The 21,268-nt window shown below is 36.7% G+C and overlaps 1 protein-coding gene across 1 annotated transcript in view; it reads right to left on the bottom strand.

The window, feature by feature from the left end:
* LOC308687925 (adhesion G protein-coupled receptor E3-like) overlaps positions 1-21,268 on the bottom strand; it is a gene marked incomplete at both ends in the record, with an annotated part of 206,293 nt that overhangs the window by 183,490 nt on the left and 1,535 nt on the right. The window contains 4 exons of the mRNA XM_081360745.1: positions 297-416; positions 1,452-1,662; positions 1,780-1,848; positions 15,050-15,381. Of these exons, the coding sequence (XP_081216871.1) occupies positions 297-416; positions 1,452-1,662; positions 1,780-1,848; positions 15,050-15,381 (732 nt within the window). The remainder of the gene's footprint in view (positions 1-296; positions 417-1,451; positions 1,663-1,779; positions 1,849-15,049; positions 15,382-21,268) is intronic.

Genomic DNA, 21,268 nt, shown 5'->3' with positions numbered 1-21,268 from the left:
GGACTCAAATGTCCCTCTGGGGAGCCACAAAGATGCAATTTTGACTGTTCATGGTAGACTTAGAGGCACCATGAACAGACTGTTGTCTAAGGAGACAACGAAGGATCTGTTTGGAGACAAGGATTTACTAATTTGAACAGCATATGACCGCATGTCAGTCATTGTCGCTACAAGCAATATTATAACAGTCAGTAATAAATTATGCAGTGGATCTGGGACATCAAAATGTTGTTATGTGGGAATGGGATGATAACTCTTTCTAAAATGTTTCAAACCTACAGAAACATCTCACATACTTGTTTCATTGTTGTTCTTGGCGATCCTAATGAGATCGATGTCCACAGAAGAATTTGTTGTGTCAAGTCGAGGGATTTTATCTAAGGTGACATTGGGTCCAACCATGAAGGTTTCAACCTCTGGTGAAAAACAAACAAGCAGTTATGTGCTATATTAAAGGTGGGGTATGTGATTCTCTTTTTTGTCCTTTTTTCAAAATCACTTGAAACCCTATTCCTAACCCACTTACAGCAACTGAGTTAGAAGCACTGAAAAGAAAATTAAGCAATTTAATCATCTGTGGAACGGGCAGGACTCGAAAATCTCCAGCCAATCATTTCCAAGACTAGAATCATTGGACAGTAAGTTCGTCAATCAAACATTCGTACCATACCCCCCCCTCCCGCGCATGACCCCCTAACACAAACAACTGCAATGTTGTGGTCCTGGCGATTGGCTTGTAATCTTTTATAGTCAACGTCTCTCGCGTATCTGAGTTTTCGCTCGTTCATGATTGCGCATCCATGTTCTTCGAATGGGTGGAGTCAGGGCCAGCGTTGGAGGAAAGAAGGTAGGACCATTTGAGTTGTGTATTTTCAAAATCTGCCGGCCATTTTGCAAATCCCATACCCTACCTTTAATTTATTTACAATTATTATCTTTTTTTATGAAAGTCTAATTCCATTGAATTTGCACAAAAGACAAACAAATAAAATGAATATTCACTATTGTTGGGATTTCATCTCTGATGAACCCTTCAGGTTTACTTATATTAACATTTATTTAGTTAGCAGATTAAATTAATCACAATTAACTGCAAGGTCATCTTGAGGCCGAATGTAAGATCTTACAGTACACTGTATAGACAAGTACTGTACAAGAGCTTCAGTTCCCAACTGGTTTAGCTTCCAAATCCAAATATCCAAAATGTCCTTAAAATCATCTGTCTAATGTGACGAGCTTCTACCAAATGATGAATGACTCTGAACCAAAAGAGCAGAGAACACTGTCTAAAACGTTTGTAATTCTTCACAATTATATAGTTACTGTAGCTGCATTTATCATCCTCACCATCTGACACCCGTGATCTACCGCTGCTCTCTAGACTATATAAACTCCCTGATATCATATATAAGCTCAGTTTCATCATCAATAATAACAGTTTCTACACTCACCTACAACAGCAAGAGTAAAACTGACATTGTCACTCGTGTCTGTCGGCTTCACCAATGTAGAGATGAGTTTCTCACTGGTTTTTAAGATAAGGTTTCCATAGGAGGCTAGTTCAGCTGAGCTGACTGATGATGAAGATGAAGATGAAGATGATGATGACTCTAAAATATTCCCTGAAGCGTTGAAGGCCACAGTCAAAATGTTGGTCACAGTCTAATTTATTGATGAGATAAACAGTGTCAGAGTGTCAACAGAGCAAATAAGACATTATCTACAGTATATAACTGACAAATGTTTGATTATTTGATTATTTTTCTCTTGAAGACTTACAGTCACAGAGAGCACTTGTGATGTGATGTTCTCGATCTTCTCAAGAATATTTTGGAAACAGTTCTGACTCTGAAATCACAATTGTGAAAGCAATAGGCTGTTGATTTTGATCATGATTTTCAATATTAACACAGTCAAACATGTATTGTTACTGCACTGAAGGTCACTGTGAAGGTTCAGTGATGTTAGTACAGACACACAACACAAATCTGGCAACAATAAATAGAACAGCACATTCATATTTCACATAACAGATATCTACAATGCACATTTTATTGCACTACACTTTGAACTAATAAACCATTTCCAGTTACGAATTGAGCAAAAAAAAGTAATATTTTTTTTGTGAGCATCGCAGGCATTTCAGAATGACCAAAACTAAATTTTAGATGGTGTGTGATGAGATTGATCAGTCCAGTTATCTAATCACATAATCGTATGCAATATTCCAAAAATTGCATAGGCTACAATACATGGAAACATTGGCATTGTTAGTTCAACTCTAAGGCTCTATCATACACTAGGGCTGGGCGATATATCGCACGATATTGTTATGCGCATCTCGTCAGTAAAGCCGGTTCCTTGATTAGTAGTAAATCGCCATCACCTGCTTTCAGATGGAGCGGTGTTAAATTGACACTCCTGGGGCTGGAAGTGTATATGAGTCCACACGTGTAAAGTTTTAAAATATGAGTGTTAAATTAACACTCAAGAGTGTTAAAGTTAATGAGATAATTAAGTGATTAATTTAGTGATGATTGAGCATTATTGAAGACACCTGATGTTAACAAGCAGAATCACTGAAGGAGAAAATCACAGATTTAATTGTTTGCTTTAGTTGGGCTCTTGACCCTTATATGTTTACTTTAAATTTTACTGTTGTTTGTCTGCTGTTATTGATTTATAACAGTTAAATGAACAAAGTAAAGTGTGATCTGATGGTGTTGGTTATGTTTTGACATAATCATGCTGTGATCTGAAAAATGAAACTTATTGAGATAGTTTGGTTGCTAGCAGCATCTTTGTGTTTCTACAGCATATGATTATCAGCATTTTTCTTATAATCCAAAATATTTAATAAACATTGTTCTGATCAAAAGACTTTCAAATGGATTTATTTAGAAACACAGACATCAATAATCAGCCTGTGAATCTCAACAATGGTGACAATAATAAAGCATGTTGCAGTGGCTGCCACCAATCACAACTCATTAATGGCTCCCATCATGCATTGCGGTATGAATAAATTATGATCTGAATTGTCTATGTAATTTACTTTTCCCTAATTGAATATTCTGCTCGTCACCATTGTTGAGATGCATAGACTGAATCTTGACGTCTGTGTGTGCCTAAAAGTACTTTTTTTTTTAAAACAACTTTTAAGAAATCCTTTTTTATTATATCTAAAATTCTGGATATTTATGCAGAATCACAGTTATGCTGTAACTAACAACATAAATCTACGTCAGAAATAATGATTTTAATGAGTTCAGTGATCAAGTTCAAATGATGATTGTCATAATATAACCAACACCATCAGATCACTTTTCTCTTTGTTCAACTGGCGGTTATAACTCAGATACAGCAGACAAACAAAGTCTAAAATTAACATATAAGGGTCAAGAGTCCAACTAAAGCAAACACTATTCTCCATAACGATGGCTTACAATTTGTGATTTTCTCTTCCAGTGATTCTGCTTGTTAACATCAGGAGTTTTTGCTGTGTACAAAGAGCCGTAGTTCACTGACAAGCTGAGCCATATCGTATTAAATCGTCCACGATATTGATGCGATATGGCTCAGCTTGTCAGTTAACTACGGCTCTTTGTAGTAAATGCCGCTCCATCTGAAAGCAGGTGATGGCGATTTACTACTAATCAAGGAACCGGCTTTACTGATGAGATGCGCATAACAATATCGTGCGATATATCGCCCAGCCCTATCATACACCCGGTGCAATGCAGTGCCAAGCGCTACTCAAGTGTGTTTTGCTAGTTTCAGCCCGACACAGTTTTCATTTTCACGTCCTGCGCCACGTTGTTTAAATAGCAAATGCATTTGCGCCCATTTGTGCACCGAAGGGCTTCTGGTCTGAAAACGAGGTGTGTTCAGGCGCATTGATGGTGCGTTTCTATTTTGAGGAACTGAAATAGACGCACCATTGACCAACTGAAACCTGGTCTAAAGTCAATGGCGCAGTATTTATTTATTTTTTGTTATTTAAAGAGCTCGTTAGTAATATGAGCCTATAGGCAAGTCCACAACGCGCGTATACTCTGCTTATTACACACACAGGGACGCGCAGCAGTACACAAACATGCCAAATATTAAAAATAAAAGGATTACAATGTAAAAGATTAATATTGCGTACATAAAGATAACGTGAAATACGGCTTGTCCCGTAGATGGTGTTCTTGCGCTTTAACCTCGCGCATGAGCAGATCCGTTTCCTCTCTGGAGAAGCGTTCAGTCTTTCCGCTTCCAAATTCCAGCATGTAAATAGCGAATCCGCCATGACGTGAGCGCAACTGACTTTTAAAGGGAATGGGAGATGAGACTCTGATTGGTTTGTTGCACGTTACGCCCAAAACACACCCATTACTCATTAAGAGAATAGAGACGACCCTTTTAGACCATGCACTTATATTGTTAAAAATATAAAACTTCAATTTCAGAAACTCAACTTACGGTGCATCCTTCCTCCAGCGTTATATTTATATCTGCAATGACAGAAATCAGCATGAAGACAATAATAAAATACATCTGCGTCAGACAAAACTTTAGAAAATAATCTCATAAAGTCCTATCCATTTATGTTATATTTTATTAATTTTGATCTTAGTCCAGATCGAGTGGAAGTCAGTGTCTCACTTTAAACTGTTATGATGTTTCATCATTAGGAGCAGAACTCATGTTTCCAGCACATAAAAACAGAATTAAAGAAATTTAAAAAAATAAAATGATGGATGTGACCATAAATGTGGGAATGAAGAAACGTTGCCTGTGGAATTATTATTATTATAATTTTTTTTTTCTTTCATATACGGACATACAATCTAAATCTATCTCCTGTCAGTCAAAAAAAATAAATAAAAAAAACTCACTTAATGTAGCTTGTGTGCAGACATTCATTTCATGTTATAAAAACATTTATGGAATGATCTGCAAATTCACATTTCACACAATCTTGTATAGAGACAAACACACACACACACACACACACACACACACACACACACACACACACACACACACACACACACACATTTGAATACTTTTATTTGGATCTGAAAGACATTATAAAGAAAACAAAATCCAAATACTCTGGGAAGAGTCTTTGACACGGTGACAGGTCATCAATTCATGGCTCACACACTTGTACAGGTCCTTCTATTTAAGCTGGAGAGCGTCTTTAAATGCGCTCATTACTGTTGTTATAAGGCACATTGTCAAAAGTAGTAGCCAAAAGTCAGCCATGTCAAAATACACTTCCCTGCATTAACGCTGGCAGTTACAACGGGTGCTGCTGTTAGAGAATCATGCAGGCGTGCACTCCAGTGCGGCCATGACACACACACACACACACACACACACACACACACACACACACACACACACACACACACACACACACACACACACACAACAAACATTCAGTCAAAGCACAATCCAGCAGAGGAAGGTTGAGGTTCAATCCAGCAGTGTTGAGGTTAATGAGATAATTAAGTGCTTAATTAAGTGATGATTGAGCATTAGTGGAGACACCTAATGTTAATAAGCAGAATCATTGAATGAAAGAGAAAAAAACAATGACAGAAAAAAGTGAAACAAGAACTACTGACTTCGTGCCATTACACATTATTGCACTTAATACAGTGGGGAGAACAAGTATTTAATACACTGCTGATTTTGCAGGTTTTCCCACTTACAAAGCATGTAGAAGTCTGTAATTTTTATCATAGGTACTCTTCAACTGTGAGTGACGCAATCTAAAACAAAAATCCAGAAAATCACATTTTATAATTTTTAAGTAATTAATTTGCATTTTATTGCATGACATAAGTATTTGATACATCAGAAAAGCAGAACTTAATATTTGGTACAGAAACCTTTGTTTGCGATTACAGATATTATACGTTTCCTGTAGTTCTTGACCAGGTTTGCACACACTGCAGCAGGGATTTTGGCCCACTCCTCCATACAGACCTTCTCCAGATCCTTCAGGTTTCGGGGCTGTCGCTGGGCAATACGGACTTTCAGCTCCCTCCAAAGATTTTCTATTGGGTTCAGGTCTGGAGACTGGCTAGGCCACTCCAGGACCTTGAGATGCTTCTTACGGAGCAACTCCTTAGTTGCCCTGGCTGTGTGTTTCGGGTCGTTGTCATGCTGGAAGACCCAGCCACGACCCATCTTCAATGCTCTTACTGAGGGAAGGAGGTTGTTGGCCAAGTTCTCGTGAAACATGGCCCCATCTATCCTCCTCTCAATACGGTGCAGTCGTCCTGTCCCCTTTGCAGAAAAGCATCCCCAAAGAATGATGTTCCCACCTCCATGCTTCACGGTTGGGATGGTGTTCTTGGGGTTGTACTCATCCTTCTTCTTCCTCCAAACACGGCGAGTGGAGTTTAGACCAAAAAGCTCTATTTTTGTCTCATCAGACCACATAACCTTCTCCCATTCCTCCTCTGGATCATCCAGATGGTCATTGGCAAACTTCAGACGGGCCTGGACATGCGCTGGCTTGAGCAGGGGGACCTTGCGTGCGCTGCAGGATTTTAATCCATGATTAAATGAGACTGAGACTGTGGCCCCAGCTCTCTTCAGGTCATTGACCAGGTCCTGCCGTGTAGTTCTGGGCTGATCAATCACCTTCCTCATGATCATTGATGCCCCATGAGGTGAGATCTTGCATGGTGCCCCAGACCAAGGGAGATTGACCGTCATCTTGAACGTCTTCCATTTTCTAATAATTGTGCCAACAGTTGTTGCCTTCTCACCAAGCTGCTTGCCTATTGTCCTGTAGCCCATCCCAGCCTTGTGCAGGTCTACAATTTTATCCCTAATGTCCTTACACAGCTCTCTGGTCTTGTCCATTGTGGAGAGGTTGGATTCTGTTTGATTGAGTGTGTGGACAGGTGTCTTTTGTACAGGTAACGAGTTCAAACAGGTGCAGTTAATACAGGTAATGAGTGGAGAACAGAAGGGCTTCTTAAAGAAAAACTAACAGGTCTATGAGAGCCGAAATTCTTACTGGATGGTAGGTGATCAAATACTTATGTCATACAATAAAATGCAAATTAATTGTTTAAAAATCATACAATGTGATTTTCTGGATTTTTGTTTTAGATTCCGTCACTCACAGAGTACATGCTTTGTAAGTAGGAAAACCTGTAAAATTGGCAGTGTATCAAATACTTGTTCTCCCCACTGTATTACCAGTTTCACTTTATTTCTGTCATACATCTACTTGAGATTCAACAGAAGTTTAAACAGTTCCAACGTTGTGTTTATAAAGCACATGTGTTACTGCAGGAGAAAACCTGCTCACAATGTTTTGATGATGACATTATCAGTTAGTTATTATAGTGCCCTGATCCACTGATGTCATTCAGAAGTCAAAATCTTTTATTATATGCTTGATGTCCCATTTTGTAGTCCTGAGGTTCTACAGTTTGAGATCCAACAACAATTAGTGATGGCCAGTTCGTGAACGAATCGTTCTTTTGAACCGGTTCTTTTTAGTGAACTGGTCGAACCAGTACACTAAATCGGACTGAATCGTTCGAAACAGTTCGCGTCTTGCGTCAGCGCTGATCCACAAGTTAAATTACTCACTTTCGGACATGCCTGAGTCCTGACAGTCCCTTCGACTCAAAATAAACCAAAATCCCGGAGTAGGCATATATGTTACTCCAGTAAATCCAACAGTTCACTGAACTGAGACATGTTGTGCTGAGAGAAGTGATGAGCACGAGCAGTTGATACTGAGCATGCGCGCACTACCGAACGTACAGGTACAGCGGTTCTCGGATCACCAGTACAGAACCGAGAACTGTTTCTTTCGGACACGTTCGATACGGAGAACCGATGAGCTGATGAGCTGAGCATGTGTGCGATTTTTTCAGAGGGACGAAATGCATGTTTCTTAAGTATTTTATTGAACATCAATAAGTGTAACAAAATAAAACATGTTAGAAACATGTTTATCACATAGGCTACTGCCTTTTCACTGTATTATTTTAAAGATTGGAAACAATGAATGGATTATAAAACTAAACATTTATTATTATACTAAAACATTATTTTCAGGAACAGATAATTTAATTTCTAAGTAAGGTAATATACATTTTTGATGTAAACTCTTGCCAAGGTTTTAAAGGGTGCAAATTAAATGTTTATAATGTGTTAATCAAAACATAACGTATTAAACATACTGGAGACATGCATCGAGTTTTTAGTTTTGTCGACTGAATTAGCCTAAGCCTTAAGGTTTCAGTAGTTTTCAGCTCACACACAGGCATATGCTACGGTTCTTGAGTCAAGAACTGGTTGTTGCAGCAGTTCTCGGATCACCAGTACAGAACCGAGAACTGTATCTTTCGGATGCGTTCGATACAGAACCGACGAGCTGGAGAGACTGCGCATGCGTGATCGCACCGTCTCTGAACCGAACTTTCTTTTGGCCAAGTTCAACTGATGCTTTGTTTATACTGTCTATGTGCTGTGCTGATACATGAGCACGGGTGAACCAAGGACTTGAATGAGGGGCCGAATTCGGCGAAATGTAAGTTTATTTAATTACAAATAAAATAAAAATGATGAAGACCAGTTTATTCACTTTAAGACATGTAAAACATCCGCGTTTGCGCATCGCCTTAGGCCTACTACCGGGTTAATTTTCAAAACGTAAATGTAAGAAACCTATCCAAGATGATTATGACGATGAGTACTATTATTTAACTGAAGTTATGATTAGAAATGCCTTTATTTGAATGTATATTTATATGCCGGGATGATAGAATTGACGTCATTAAGTGATGACATAAAAGAACTGGTGAACCGGTTTTTTGAACCGGTTCATTGAAACGAACTGGCCGAAAGAACCGGTTCGCGGAAAAGAACCGGACTTCCCATCACTAACAACAATATGAACAATTTTGAAAATACTTTGCGCACAGAAGTTATTGTTTTTAAACACACAGACATCAAGAATCAGCATATGTATCTCAACAATGGTGACAATAAACAAACTAGTGACAAACAGATCAACTCTGAACATCACAAAACAAGCTACTAAAGTCAGAACAAAACAATAGCAAAATAAAAGCAAACAGAAAAAAACAATGAAAATTACAGGACAATTCAGCTGCATAAGTTATTCATGCTGCAATGCATGATGTGAGCCATTGATGCGTTCTGATTGGTGGCTCCCATCATGCACTGCAACATGAAGCATTTGTTTGATTGTCACCATTGTTGAGATTCATATGTAGATTATTCATGTCTGTGTGTGATTTTAAAACCTTCAGAATATTAAAACGTTAATGAAATTAGAATAAAGCATTTGTTTAATCAATTAATAATGCTAAGTGAGATCAGTGAATCAGGTAACTAGTAATTTCATCATCAAAACATAACCAGGGCTGCATATTCCAAAAGCATCTTAAGCTTAACTTGATCATAGATCAACTACAACAAATGGTCTGTATGATCAAATTAGGCTTTCGATACTTTAGAGACACACAGCCCAGGTCATAGTTTCTCTTGCAGCAACAAATGTGCTTTATAAACACAGAGTTGGAGCAGCCAGAGAAAAACTAACGTTAAAAAGGAAAGGGTCAAGAGCCCAACTAAAGTAAACACTGATAACCATAGTGGTGACATGAAACGAAACATTCCATAAAACATTACCATCTAAACTTCTGTTACATCTAAATAAGGCCGTGTGTAGATGTATGACAGAAATAAAATCAAACTGGTAAAATAATAAGTGCAATAATGTGTAATGGTTTGAAGTCAGTAGTTCTTGTGTTTCTCTTTTTTCTGTTCTTGTTGTTTCTCTTTCCTTCAATGATTCTGCTAATTAACATCAGGTATCTTCAATAATGCTCAATCATCACTTAATTAATCACTTAATTATCTCATTAACTTCAACACTGCTTCAGTGTTAATTTTAACTCTCTGTAGTGTGGACACATACACAGCAAAATCCCCAGTGTTAAATTAACACTCCTCAGTGTACATATGTGTCCACACTACAGAGTGTTAAAATTAACACTGAAACAGTGTTGAAGTTAATGAGATAATTAAGTGATTAATTAAGTGATGATTGGCCATTAGTGGTGACACCTGATGATAACAAGCAGACTCACTGAAGGAAAGAGAAACAAGAACAGAAAAAAGAGAAACACAAGAACTACTGACTTCGAGCCATTATTGCACTTATTATTTTACCAGTTTGGCTTTATTTCTGTCATACATCTACACACAGTCTTATTTAGATTTAACAGATGTTTAGATGGTAATGTTTTATGGAATGTTTTGTTTCATGTCACCATTATGGTGGTCAGTGTTTGCTTTAGTTGGGCTCTTGACCCTTTCCTTTTTAACATTAGTATTTCTCTGGCTGCTCCAACTCTGTGTTTATAAAGCATATGTGTTGTGGCAAGAGAAGCTATGATTTTGGCTGTGTTTCCTGAAAGCATCGCAATTTGAAAGTAACCTAATTTGATCGTATAGACCATTTGATGCAGTTGGTCTGCGATCTAGTTAGGCATAAGATGCTTTTGGAAATGCAGCACTGGTTATGATTTGGTGATGAAATTACTAGTGACCTGATTCAATGATGGCACCCATCATTATAAACTGATTATACAAATGCTTTATTAATTTTTCACTACAGTAGTTACTTCCAGCAATGTTTTATTGATCTGAAAGTTTTAAAAGCACACACAGACATCATGAATCTACATATGAATCTCAACAATGGTGACAATCAAACAAACGCTTAATGTTGCAGTGCATGATGGGAGCCACCAATCAGAACGCATCAATGACTCACATCATGCATTGCAGCATTAATAAATTATGCAGCTGAATTGTCCTGTAATTTTCATTGTTTTTTTCTGTTTGCTTTTATTTTGCTATTGTTTTGTTCTGACTTTAGTATCTTGTTTTGTGATGTTCAGAGTTGCATAGAGTTGACATTTATAATGTCATTATCATCAAAACATATTGTGAGCAGGTCAAGTTTTCTCTTGCAGTAACAAATGTGCTTTATAAAAACAATGTTGGAACAGTCAGAGAAAAACTAATATTAAAAAATAAATAGGGTCAAGAGCCCAACTAAAGCAAACACTGATCACCATAATGGTAACTTAAAAAGAAAAATTCCATAAAACATTACCGTCTAAACTTCTGTTGAATCTCAAGAACTTTTGTCGATGTATGACAGAAATAAAGTCAAACTGGTAATAATAAGTGCAACAATGTGTAATGACTCGAAGTCAGTTGTAGTTGTGTTCCTCTTTTTTTCTGTTCTTGTTTCTCTTTCCTTCAGTGAGTCTGCTTGTTCTCATCAGGTGTCACCACTAATGGCCAATCATCACTTAATTAATCACTTAATTATCTCATTAACTTCAACACTGCTTCAGTGGTAATTTTAACACCCTGTAGTGTGGACACATATAAACATTGAGGAGTGTTAATTTAACACTGGGGATTTTGCTGTGTATGTACACTGAGGACTGTCAATTTAACATTTTGCTGTGTATACTTTTTTCATTAGAGATTGTTTATTCTTAGCACCACCTTTGAACTGTTAAGATCTTAACTTTAATTTCTTTAGTGATCATAAAGGGTCTTAAAAAATCAAACACTCATCACTTAATCACTTAATTATGTAATTAAGTCTAACACTGCTTCAGAGTGTTTTTAACACTGCTGGTGGTTAATTTAACTCTCTATGGTGAAAATCAAGATAACGGTGTTTCTATGACTGTGTGGTGTTTTTAACATGATTTAAGACAAAATTTATGTCAAAATTCATGTTTACAAATTCATATCAACACCATTGTTGAGTATATTCAAACTGCAGTGAACCAAAGACAGTCTCAAAAACACAGTTAGAAACCACCCGTTTTCCACTGTTACAAACATGTCACCCATCCCCTGAACGTGCGGGACGGGGCTTTACTCCTCTGTTTTTTTATGATGTTCAAAGCGTTTCTAAGGCTACGTTCAGACTGTCAGTCTAAATCCGATTTTTGTGCATATCCGATTGAAATCTGATCAGAATTACACAGCAAAAACTCCAGTGTTAAATTAACACTCCTGGGAGTGTTAAATTAACACTGTGTGGGAGTCCACACCAAGAGTGTAAAGTGTTAAAATATGAGTGTTAAATTAACACTCAAGAGTGTTAAAGTTAATGAGATAATTAAGTGATTAATTGAGTGATGATTGACCATTATTGAAGACACCTGATGTTAACAAGCAGAATCACTGAAGGAGAAAATCACAAATTGTAAGTTACCATTATGGTGATCGGTGTTTGCTTTAGTTGGGCTCTTGACCCTTATATGTTTACTTTAGATTTTGTTTGGCTGTTGTATCTGAGTTATAACTGACAGATGAACAAAGAAAAAAAGTGATCTGATGGTGTTGGTTATATTATGACAATTATCATTTGAACTTGATCACTGAACTCATTAAGACCCTTCTTTCTGACTTAAATTTATGTTGTTGATTACAGCATAACTGTGATTCTGCATAAATGCCCATGATTTCAGATATAATGCAAAGGATTTCTTAAAAGTTGTTTTGAAAAAAAAACAAAAAAAACTTTCTTTTAGGCACACACAGACATCAAGATTAAGTCAATGCATCTCAACAATGGTGACGAGCAGAATATTCAATTAGGAAAAGTAAATTACATAGACAATACAGATCATAATTTATTCATACCGCAATGCATGATGGGAGCCATTAATGAGTTGTGATTGGTGGCAGCCACTGCAACATGCTTTATTATTGTCACCATTGTTGAGATTCACAGGCTGATTATTGATGTCTGTGTTTTAAATGAATTTATCTGAATGTCTTTTTATCAGAACAATGTTTATTAAATATTTTGAATTATAAGTAAAGTACTGATAATCATAGGCTGAAGAATCACTAAACTGCTGCTAACAAGTTAAACCAAACTATCTCAATAAGTTTCCTTTTTCAGATCACAGCATGATTATGTCAAAACATAACCATCACTATAAGATAACATTTTACTTTGTTCATTTAACTGTTATAATCAATAACAGCAGACAAACAACAGTAAATATTAAAGTAAACACATAATGGTCAAGAGCCCAACTAAAGCAAACACCCATCACCTTAATGGTAACTTACAATTTGTGATTTTCTTCTTCAGTGATTCTGCTTGTTAACATCAGGTGTCTTCAATAATGCTCAATCATCACTCAATTAATCACTTAATTATCTCATTACCTTTAACACTCTTGAGTGTTAATTTAATACTCATATTTTAACACTTTACACTCTTGAGTGTGGACTCATATACACTCCCAGGAGTGTTAATTTAACACTGGAGTTTTTGCTGTGATATAGCTGATGTGAAAAGCAAAAAATCTAAATCTCCAGTTCTGCCACTGCCACAGAAGACGCAGTCCAGCGTGTCGGATACACATTTCCATTTTGTAAACTTTAAATAAGACAACATCTGTATTGCAAACCCCTCCATGGTGCACAGCAAAAACTCCAGTGTTAAATTAACACTCCTGGGAGTGTATATGAGTCCACACTCAAGAGTGTAAAGTGTTAAAATATGAGTGTTAAATTAACACTCAAGAGTGTTAAAGTTAATGAGATAATTAAGTGATTAATTAAGTGATGATTGAGCATTATTGAAGACACCTGATGTTAACTAGCAGAATCACCGAAGGAGAAAATCTCAAATTGTAAGCCACCGTTATGGCGATCAATGTTTGCTTTAGTTGGGCTCTTGACCCTTATATGTTTACTTTAAACTTTGCTTGTCTGCTGTTATTGATTTATAACAGTCAGATGAACAAAGAAAAAACGTGATCTGATGGTGTTGGTTATATTATGACATTCATCATTTGAACTTGATCACTGAACTCATTAAGAACCTTCTTTCTGACATCGATTTGGTTACAGCATAACTGTGAATCTGCATAAATATCCAGAATTTTAGAAATAATATAAAGGATTTCTTAAAAGTTGTTTTGAAAAAATAAATAAAAAATCTTTCTTTTAGGCACACACAGACGTCAAGATTCAGTCTATGCATCTCAACAATGGTGACGAGTAGAATATTAAATTAGGAAAAAGTAAATTACGTAGACAATTCAGATTATAATTTATTCATACCGCAATGCATGATGGGAGCCATTAATGAGTTGTGATTGGTGGCAGCCACTGCAACATGCTTTATTATTGTCACCATTGTTGAGATTCACAGACTAATTATTGATGTCTGTGTTTCTAAATAAATTCATTTCAAAGTTTTTTAATCAGAACAATGTTTATTAAAGATTTTTGATTATATGAAAATTACTGAAAATCATAAGCTGTAGAATCACAGAGCTTTTATAATTAACTAGTTAAACCAAACTATCTCAATAAGTTTAGTTAGTTTTTCAGATCACAACATGATTATGTCAAAACATAACCAACACCATCAGATCACATTTTTTCTTTGTTCATCTGACTGTTATAAATCAATAACAGCAGACAAGCAAAATATAAAGTAAACATAAAAGGTTCAAGAGCCCAACTAAAGCAAACAGCCATCACCATAATGGTAACTTACAATTTGTGATTTTCTCCTTCAGTGATTCTGCTTGTTAACATCAGGTGTCTTCAATAATGTTCAGTCATCACTAAATTAATCACTTAATTATCTCATTAACTTTACACTCTTGAGTGTTAATTTAACACTCATATTTTAACACTTTACACTCTTGAGTGTGGACTCATATACACTCCCAGGAGTGTTAATTTAACACTGGAGTTTTTGCTGTGTGCTGTTGTTTTATTTTGCGTATGCCTAATAACGCAACGTCATTGCCATAGAAAACAATGCAGATATTCCCGAAACAATCAGAACACAGACACATTCTTCATATTTAAATATAGACAGACATGGAGACACAAATATCATGAGTGTGTAAAAAGAGCTCATGTGAATATAATTACCTGCACAATATGCAAGATTGCAGGTAGTTGGACTAACCAGCTCATAGACATAATAATTGCCTGGACAGGCTTTGACTTTAATGGGAAAAGACCCGAAATAGCAGCAGTAATTGTTCCAGTGACCGCAGACATCTCGAGTGACGACTCCATCTGTTACTGTTGGGTGTCCACCACGCATCCACAGTGGAGCATTAGTGCCACAGCTGTACCTCTCAACACACGTGTCTGGGATATGAGCGCTCATGCTGTTAATGAAGAGACGATACCAGCCGCTCCAGGAGACAGACGTGTCACAGTTTCTGACTGAAGCGTGTGTATTACTGATGGATCTCCATGGATTGTCCAGCACAGTGTAGTTGTAGCAGGGGTCTGCAGAGAGATAAATTTATGAAAACACCAATATGAAGTCATAGTCTAAAAAAATAAATATGTTCATGAAAACACATTATATATACTGTATTATACATGTGTATTACAAATTAAATATATTATATATATATATATATATATATATATATATTAGGGGTGTAACGATACATTCGTATTGAACCGTTCGGTACGAAGCTTTCGATTCGGTTTTTGGTACGCATTTTCAAACGAACGGTTCATTGGACCATTTTTCCTGCCGACCAAAATTTCGTTATCTCAAAATGTAGGCGCGTTGCGCGTGGCAAGCGTGCCCATAATGTAAGAGACGCCGGCGCGAACACAACATTGCCCAACATCAAATGGCAAACGTAATGCAAGTGTATGGCAAACCAAGAGGCTCAGAAATACGCCATAGATTAATCGTGTTTAAAGCCAAACGGCGTCAAATACGGCATTTTAAACCGTATTGGACGCCGTAAAATACGCCGTTGTAGTTAAAAAAGCCCTAAAAGACGCGCAAAATACGTCAATGACGCCGTATTTGACGGCGTTTTAGTGTGCATGGAAAGCGCTGCTTTTTACGCCGTTCATCTCGCCATATGATGCCGTAAAAAACGCAGTTTTGGTTGCACAGAGCGTGCGCTATTTTACAGCGTTTTGCTTATAGTATAATGAGACACGCCCACTGATTTCCACAGCCAGTAAGTTTGAACTGTTCTCTCCCAATCAATGATGAACTGAGTCAGACCAGACGAATTCAGCACGGATCATTTGTGGTAATTCAATTCGTATGCTCCCAAGGAATTATTAATTTTATGTATTAAAATAATCCAAGCTAAATAATAAACTGAAATTAAATAAAATATTAAAGAACATTCAATAAATCAATAAAGCAAAATTAATAGGATTTTCACATTTTAAAAGGGTGTCACACAGGGTTTAATTTGAGCCGGAACATGTGAACATGCACAGCAAAATCCCCAGTGTTAAATTAACACTCCTCAGTGTACATATGTGTCCACACTACAGAGTGTTAAAATTAACACTGAAGCAGTGTTGAAGTTAATGAGATAATTAAGTTAACACTGAAGCAGTGTTGAAGTTAATGAGATAATTAAGTGATTAATTAAGTGATGATTGGCCATTAGTGGTGACACCTGATGATAACAAGCAGACTCACTGAAGGAAAGAGAAACAAGAACAGAAAGGGAGAAACACAAGAACTACTGACTTTGAACCATTATTGCACTTTTTATTTTACCAGTTTGACTTTATTTATGTCATACATCTACACACAGTCTTATTTAGATTCAACAGAAGTTTTTAGATGGTAATGTTTTATGGAATGTTTCGTTTCATGTCACCATTATGGTGGTCAGTGTTTGCTTTAGATGGGCTCTTGACCCTATTTATTTTTCAATATTAGTTTTTCTCTGACTGTTCCAACATTGTTTTTATAAAGCACATTTGTTACTGCAAGAGAAAACTTGACCTGCTCACAATATGTTTTGATGATAATGACATTATAAATGTCAACTCTATGCAACTCTGAACATCACAAAACAAGATACTAAAGTCAGAACAAAACAATAGCAAAATAAAAGCAAACAGAAAAAAACAATGAAAATTACAGGACAATTCAGCTGCATAATTTACCCTTTATTTTTTATCATTAGTATTTCTCTAGTATTTCGCTACAACTCTGTGTTTATAAAGCACGTGTTGTGGCAAGAGAAACTATGATTTTGGCTGTGTTTCCTGAAAACATTGCAAGCCTAATTTGATCATACAAACCATTTGTTGCAGTTGGTCTGAGATCAAGTTAGGCTTAAAATGCTTTTGTGAAACACAGTCCTGGTTATGTTTCGATGATGAAGTGACTAGTGACCATTCAATGATGTCACCCATCATTATAAACTGATTATTCAAATGCTTCACTACAGTAGCTACTTCCAGGAATGTTTTAGGAATCTGAAGGATTTAAAATCACACACAGACATCAATAATCTACATATGAATCTCAACAATGGTGACAATCAAACAAATGCTTAATGTTGCAGTGCATGATGGGAGCCACCAATCAGGACGCATCAATGGCTTTTGATTTATGTTGTTGTTTACAGCATAACTGTGATTCGGCATAAATATCCAGCATTTTAGATATAATACAAAGGATTTCTTAAAAGTTGTTTTAAAAACAAAAAAGTACTTTTAGGCACACACAGACGTCAAGATTCAGTCTATGCATCTCAACAATGGTGACCAGTAGAATATTAAATTAGGGAAAAGTAAATTACACAGACAATTCAGATCATAAATTATTCATACCGCAATGCATGATGGAGCCATTAATGAGTTGTGATTGGTGGCAGCCACTGCAACATGCTTTATTATTGTCACCATTGTTGAGATTCACAGGCTGGTTGTTGATGTCTGTGTTTCTAAATAAATCCATTTGAAAGTGTTTTGATCAGAACAATGTTTATTAAATATTTTGGATTATAAGAAAAATACTGATAATCATATGCTGTAGAATCACAAAGCTGCTGCTAACAAGTTAAACCAAAGTATCTCAATAAGTTTCATTTTTCAGATCACAGTATGATTATGTCAAAACATTACCAACACCATCAGATCACACTTTACTTTGTTCATTTAACTGTTATAAATCAATAACAGCAGACAAGCAACAGTCAAATTTAAAGTAAACATAAGGGTCAAGAGCCCAACTAAAGCAAACAATGAACGCCATAACGATGGCTTACAATTTGTGCTTTTCTCCTTCAGTGATTCTGCTTGTTATCATCAGGTGTCTTCAATAATGCTCAATCATCACTAAATTAATCACTTAATTATCTCATTAACTTTAACACTCTTGAGTGTTCATTTAACACTCATATTTTAACACTTTACACATGTGGACTCATATACACTTCCAGCCCCAGGAGTGTTAATGTAACACCGCTCCATCTGAAAGCAGGTGATGGCGATTTACTACTACCGTATTTTCCGGACTATAAGTCGCACTTTTTTTCATAGTTTGGCTGGTCCTGCGACTTATATTCAGGTGCGACTTATATATCAAAATTAATTCAGACTGAGATGAACCAAGAGAAAACATTACCGTCTACAGCCGCGAGAGGGCGCTCTAGTTGGCAGAGTTATTCAGAAGCGACACCATATGAAGAAAATTCAATGGATTCAGTGATGTGGAATAAGATCGCGGGAGCTTGGTGAACTTGTTTACTGGTAACTTGCTTGTTGGACTCCCTGGCTTATGTTAATTTAGCCTATTCCGCCTCCCAGGTATATGTTCTTTATGCTATTGTGTAACTTAGCTGAATAACTGTTAATGTGTTGCGTTAACATACCGGACACCTACTCAGCCTGTTGTTCTGTGTGCTACTGTGTAGTTAAATAACTTGCCTTTCCAGATTAAATGTCTGTTCTTGGTCTTGGATTTTGTGAAATAAATTTCTAAATAAATGCGACTTATACTCCAGTGCGACTTATATATGTTTTTTTCCTCTTCATGACGCATTTTTTGACTGATGCGACTTATACTCCGGAGCGACTTATAGTCCGTAAAATACGGTAATCAAGGAACCGGCTTTACTGATGAGATGCGCATAACAATATTGTGCAATATATCTCCCAGCCCTAGTGTGGACACATATGTACACTGAGGAGTGTTAATTTAACACTGGGGATTTTGCTGTGTGGAGACCATGGTGGATACAGTAGTAGTATCGACATAATTTCTCGTTATTTCGACATAATAATTAGGGGACATTCTAATCTGCATTAAGCCACATTGCGTTCTGGGCTCATCTGATTTTGAATGAGGGATGAAAGAGAGATGAAAGAGATGAATGAGGGATGAAAGAGAGACGAAAGAGATGAATGAGAGATGAAAGAGATGAATGAGAGATGAACGAGGGATGAAAGAGAGATGAATGAGAGATGAATGAGAGATGAACGAGGGATGAAAGAGAGATGAAAGAGATGAATGAGGGATGAATGAGGGATGAAAGAGAGATGAATGAGAGATGAATGAGAGATGAACGAGGGATGAAAGAGAGATGAAAGAGATGAATGAGGGATGAATGAGGGATGAAAAAGAGATGAAAGAGATGAATGAGGGATGAAAGAGAGATGAAAGAGATGAATTAGGGATGAAAGAGATGAAGGAGGGATGAATGAGGGATGAAAGAGAGATGAAAGAGATGAATGAGGGATGAAAGAGAGATGAAAGAGATGAATGAGAGATGAAAGAGAGATGAAAGAGATGAATGAGGGATGAATGAGAGATGAACGAGGGACGAATGAGGGATGAAAGAGAGATGAATGAGAGATGAACGAGGGATGAAAGAGAGATGAAAGAGATGAATGAGGGATGAATGAGAGATGAACGAGGGATTAATGAGAGATGAATGAGGGATGAATGAGAGATGCTGATCAACAGGCTCGCACTAAATGAAGCAGAATTTCTATATTTTATAGTTCTTTATCATTAAAAACACAAGGGCCGTTTCTCAATACCAAGTACGCAAACTTCGGACTTTCATCCTTGGTAGTTCGAACTTGCCAAGTTCGACTCAGGAGAACGAACTCCCGAGGACGGAAGGACTCAAGTTCGGTAATTCTGCAAATGGAACAGCAGCGTTCTTGATAGCGTCACTCAGCTCGCTGTGGCTACTCCGGTTATCTCTTTATGCATATTTAGGCTACAATAAAACAAAATATGTTATAAAACACCACTTTTCATTTAAAAAATCTTAAACATTAATGGCCACACAAAAGTGGTTCAGGCAACGAGAAGCTACAATGATTATCTTCACACGAACTATAAAACACAACCCTGCCTTTTTTTTAATTTTTCATTAAAAAAAATATGAAACATTATATTATTATTAAAAATCACATTTAACAAAAAGAGACAGGGTTGTGTAATTTTATAGCCTACATAATGTACATACATATTTTAAATATATAAAATAAAATGACAAAACCCTTTTTGTTAAATGTCAGTTTTAATGATCAATAATAGCCATTATAAAAGTATAAGTAGCCTAAAGGTTATAAGAAGCTATACAATGATACATAAAGAAAACGATTCAGTAAAGCATAAGCCATCTCTCTACAACATTAAAGTTAAATTGCCTAAATATATAAAGTTATGAATTTTCACTTTGCCCTCAGCCAAAAGATATGCAAGGTAACAAATGATAGATTAAAGAGACTAAAGATCACCTGTTAGATATACACAAGACGAATGATATCTCAAAACTAGACTATACAAGTTATAGAGACTATAGACTAGAGACATCAGAGCCAGCGGTAAACGTCAGAAGGACTAGCCGAGGAAAGCTGTTCTTGGCGGGGTACATGAGCGCCGCGCGTCCAGTGATCGCTGGATCTCACAACTCCGAAACCGTCAGATAAAATTTTCAAATAGGTGGCTTTATAAATAAACCACATATTTGAGCTTTAATCAACTACATACTCGCCTGAAAAACTCTTAAAACTAGATTTCGTGACACAATAACCAGGGGCGGACTTTACCATTAGGCAAAGGTCGGCAATTGCCTTGGGCCCCAAGCTACCTAGGGGCCCCCAAAATGCCCTATTAACTTATGCTCAAGTTTTTTTTTTTTTTGTTTTTTTTTATTATATATTTCTAAAACTCCATTAGCGAAAAATGGCATCAATCATTAGTGTCGCAGACAGGAGGGGGCCCCCCCGCCTCACTACATTGGACTATTCCATTATCTCACTTTTACTGCGCATCTGCGAAAGTGACAAGGCTGTGCCAAAAAATTGACGGAGAAAAGGAAGTGATTGACAGACAGAGTGTACAGAGTAGTAGACAGAGTAAAAATGAAGC

This window comes from Scardinius erythrophthalmus (assembly GCF_964197995.2).
Source record: "Scardinius erythrophthalmus genome assembly, chromosome: 3".
Classification (NCBI taxonomy): Eukaryota; Metazoa; Chordata; class Actinopteri; order Cypriniformes; family Leuciscidae; genus Scardinius; species Scardinius erythrophthalmus.
Note: the sequence above shows the minus strand (reverse complement) of the source record. Positions and strands in the feature narration are given on the sequence as shown.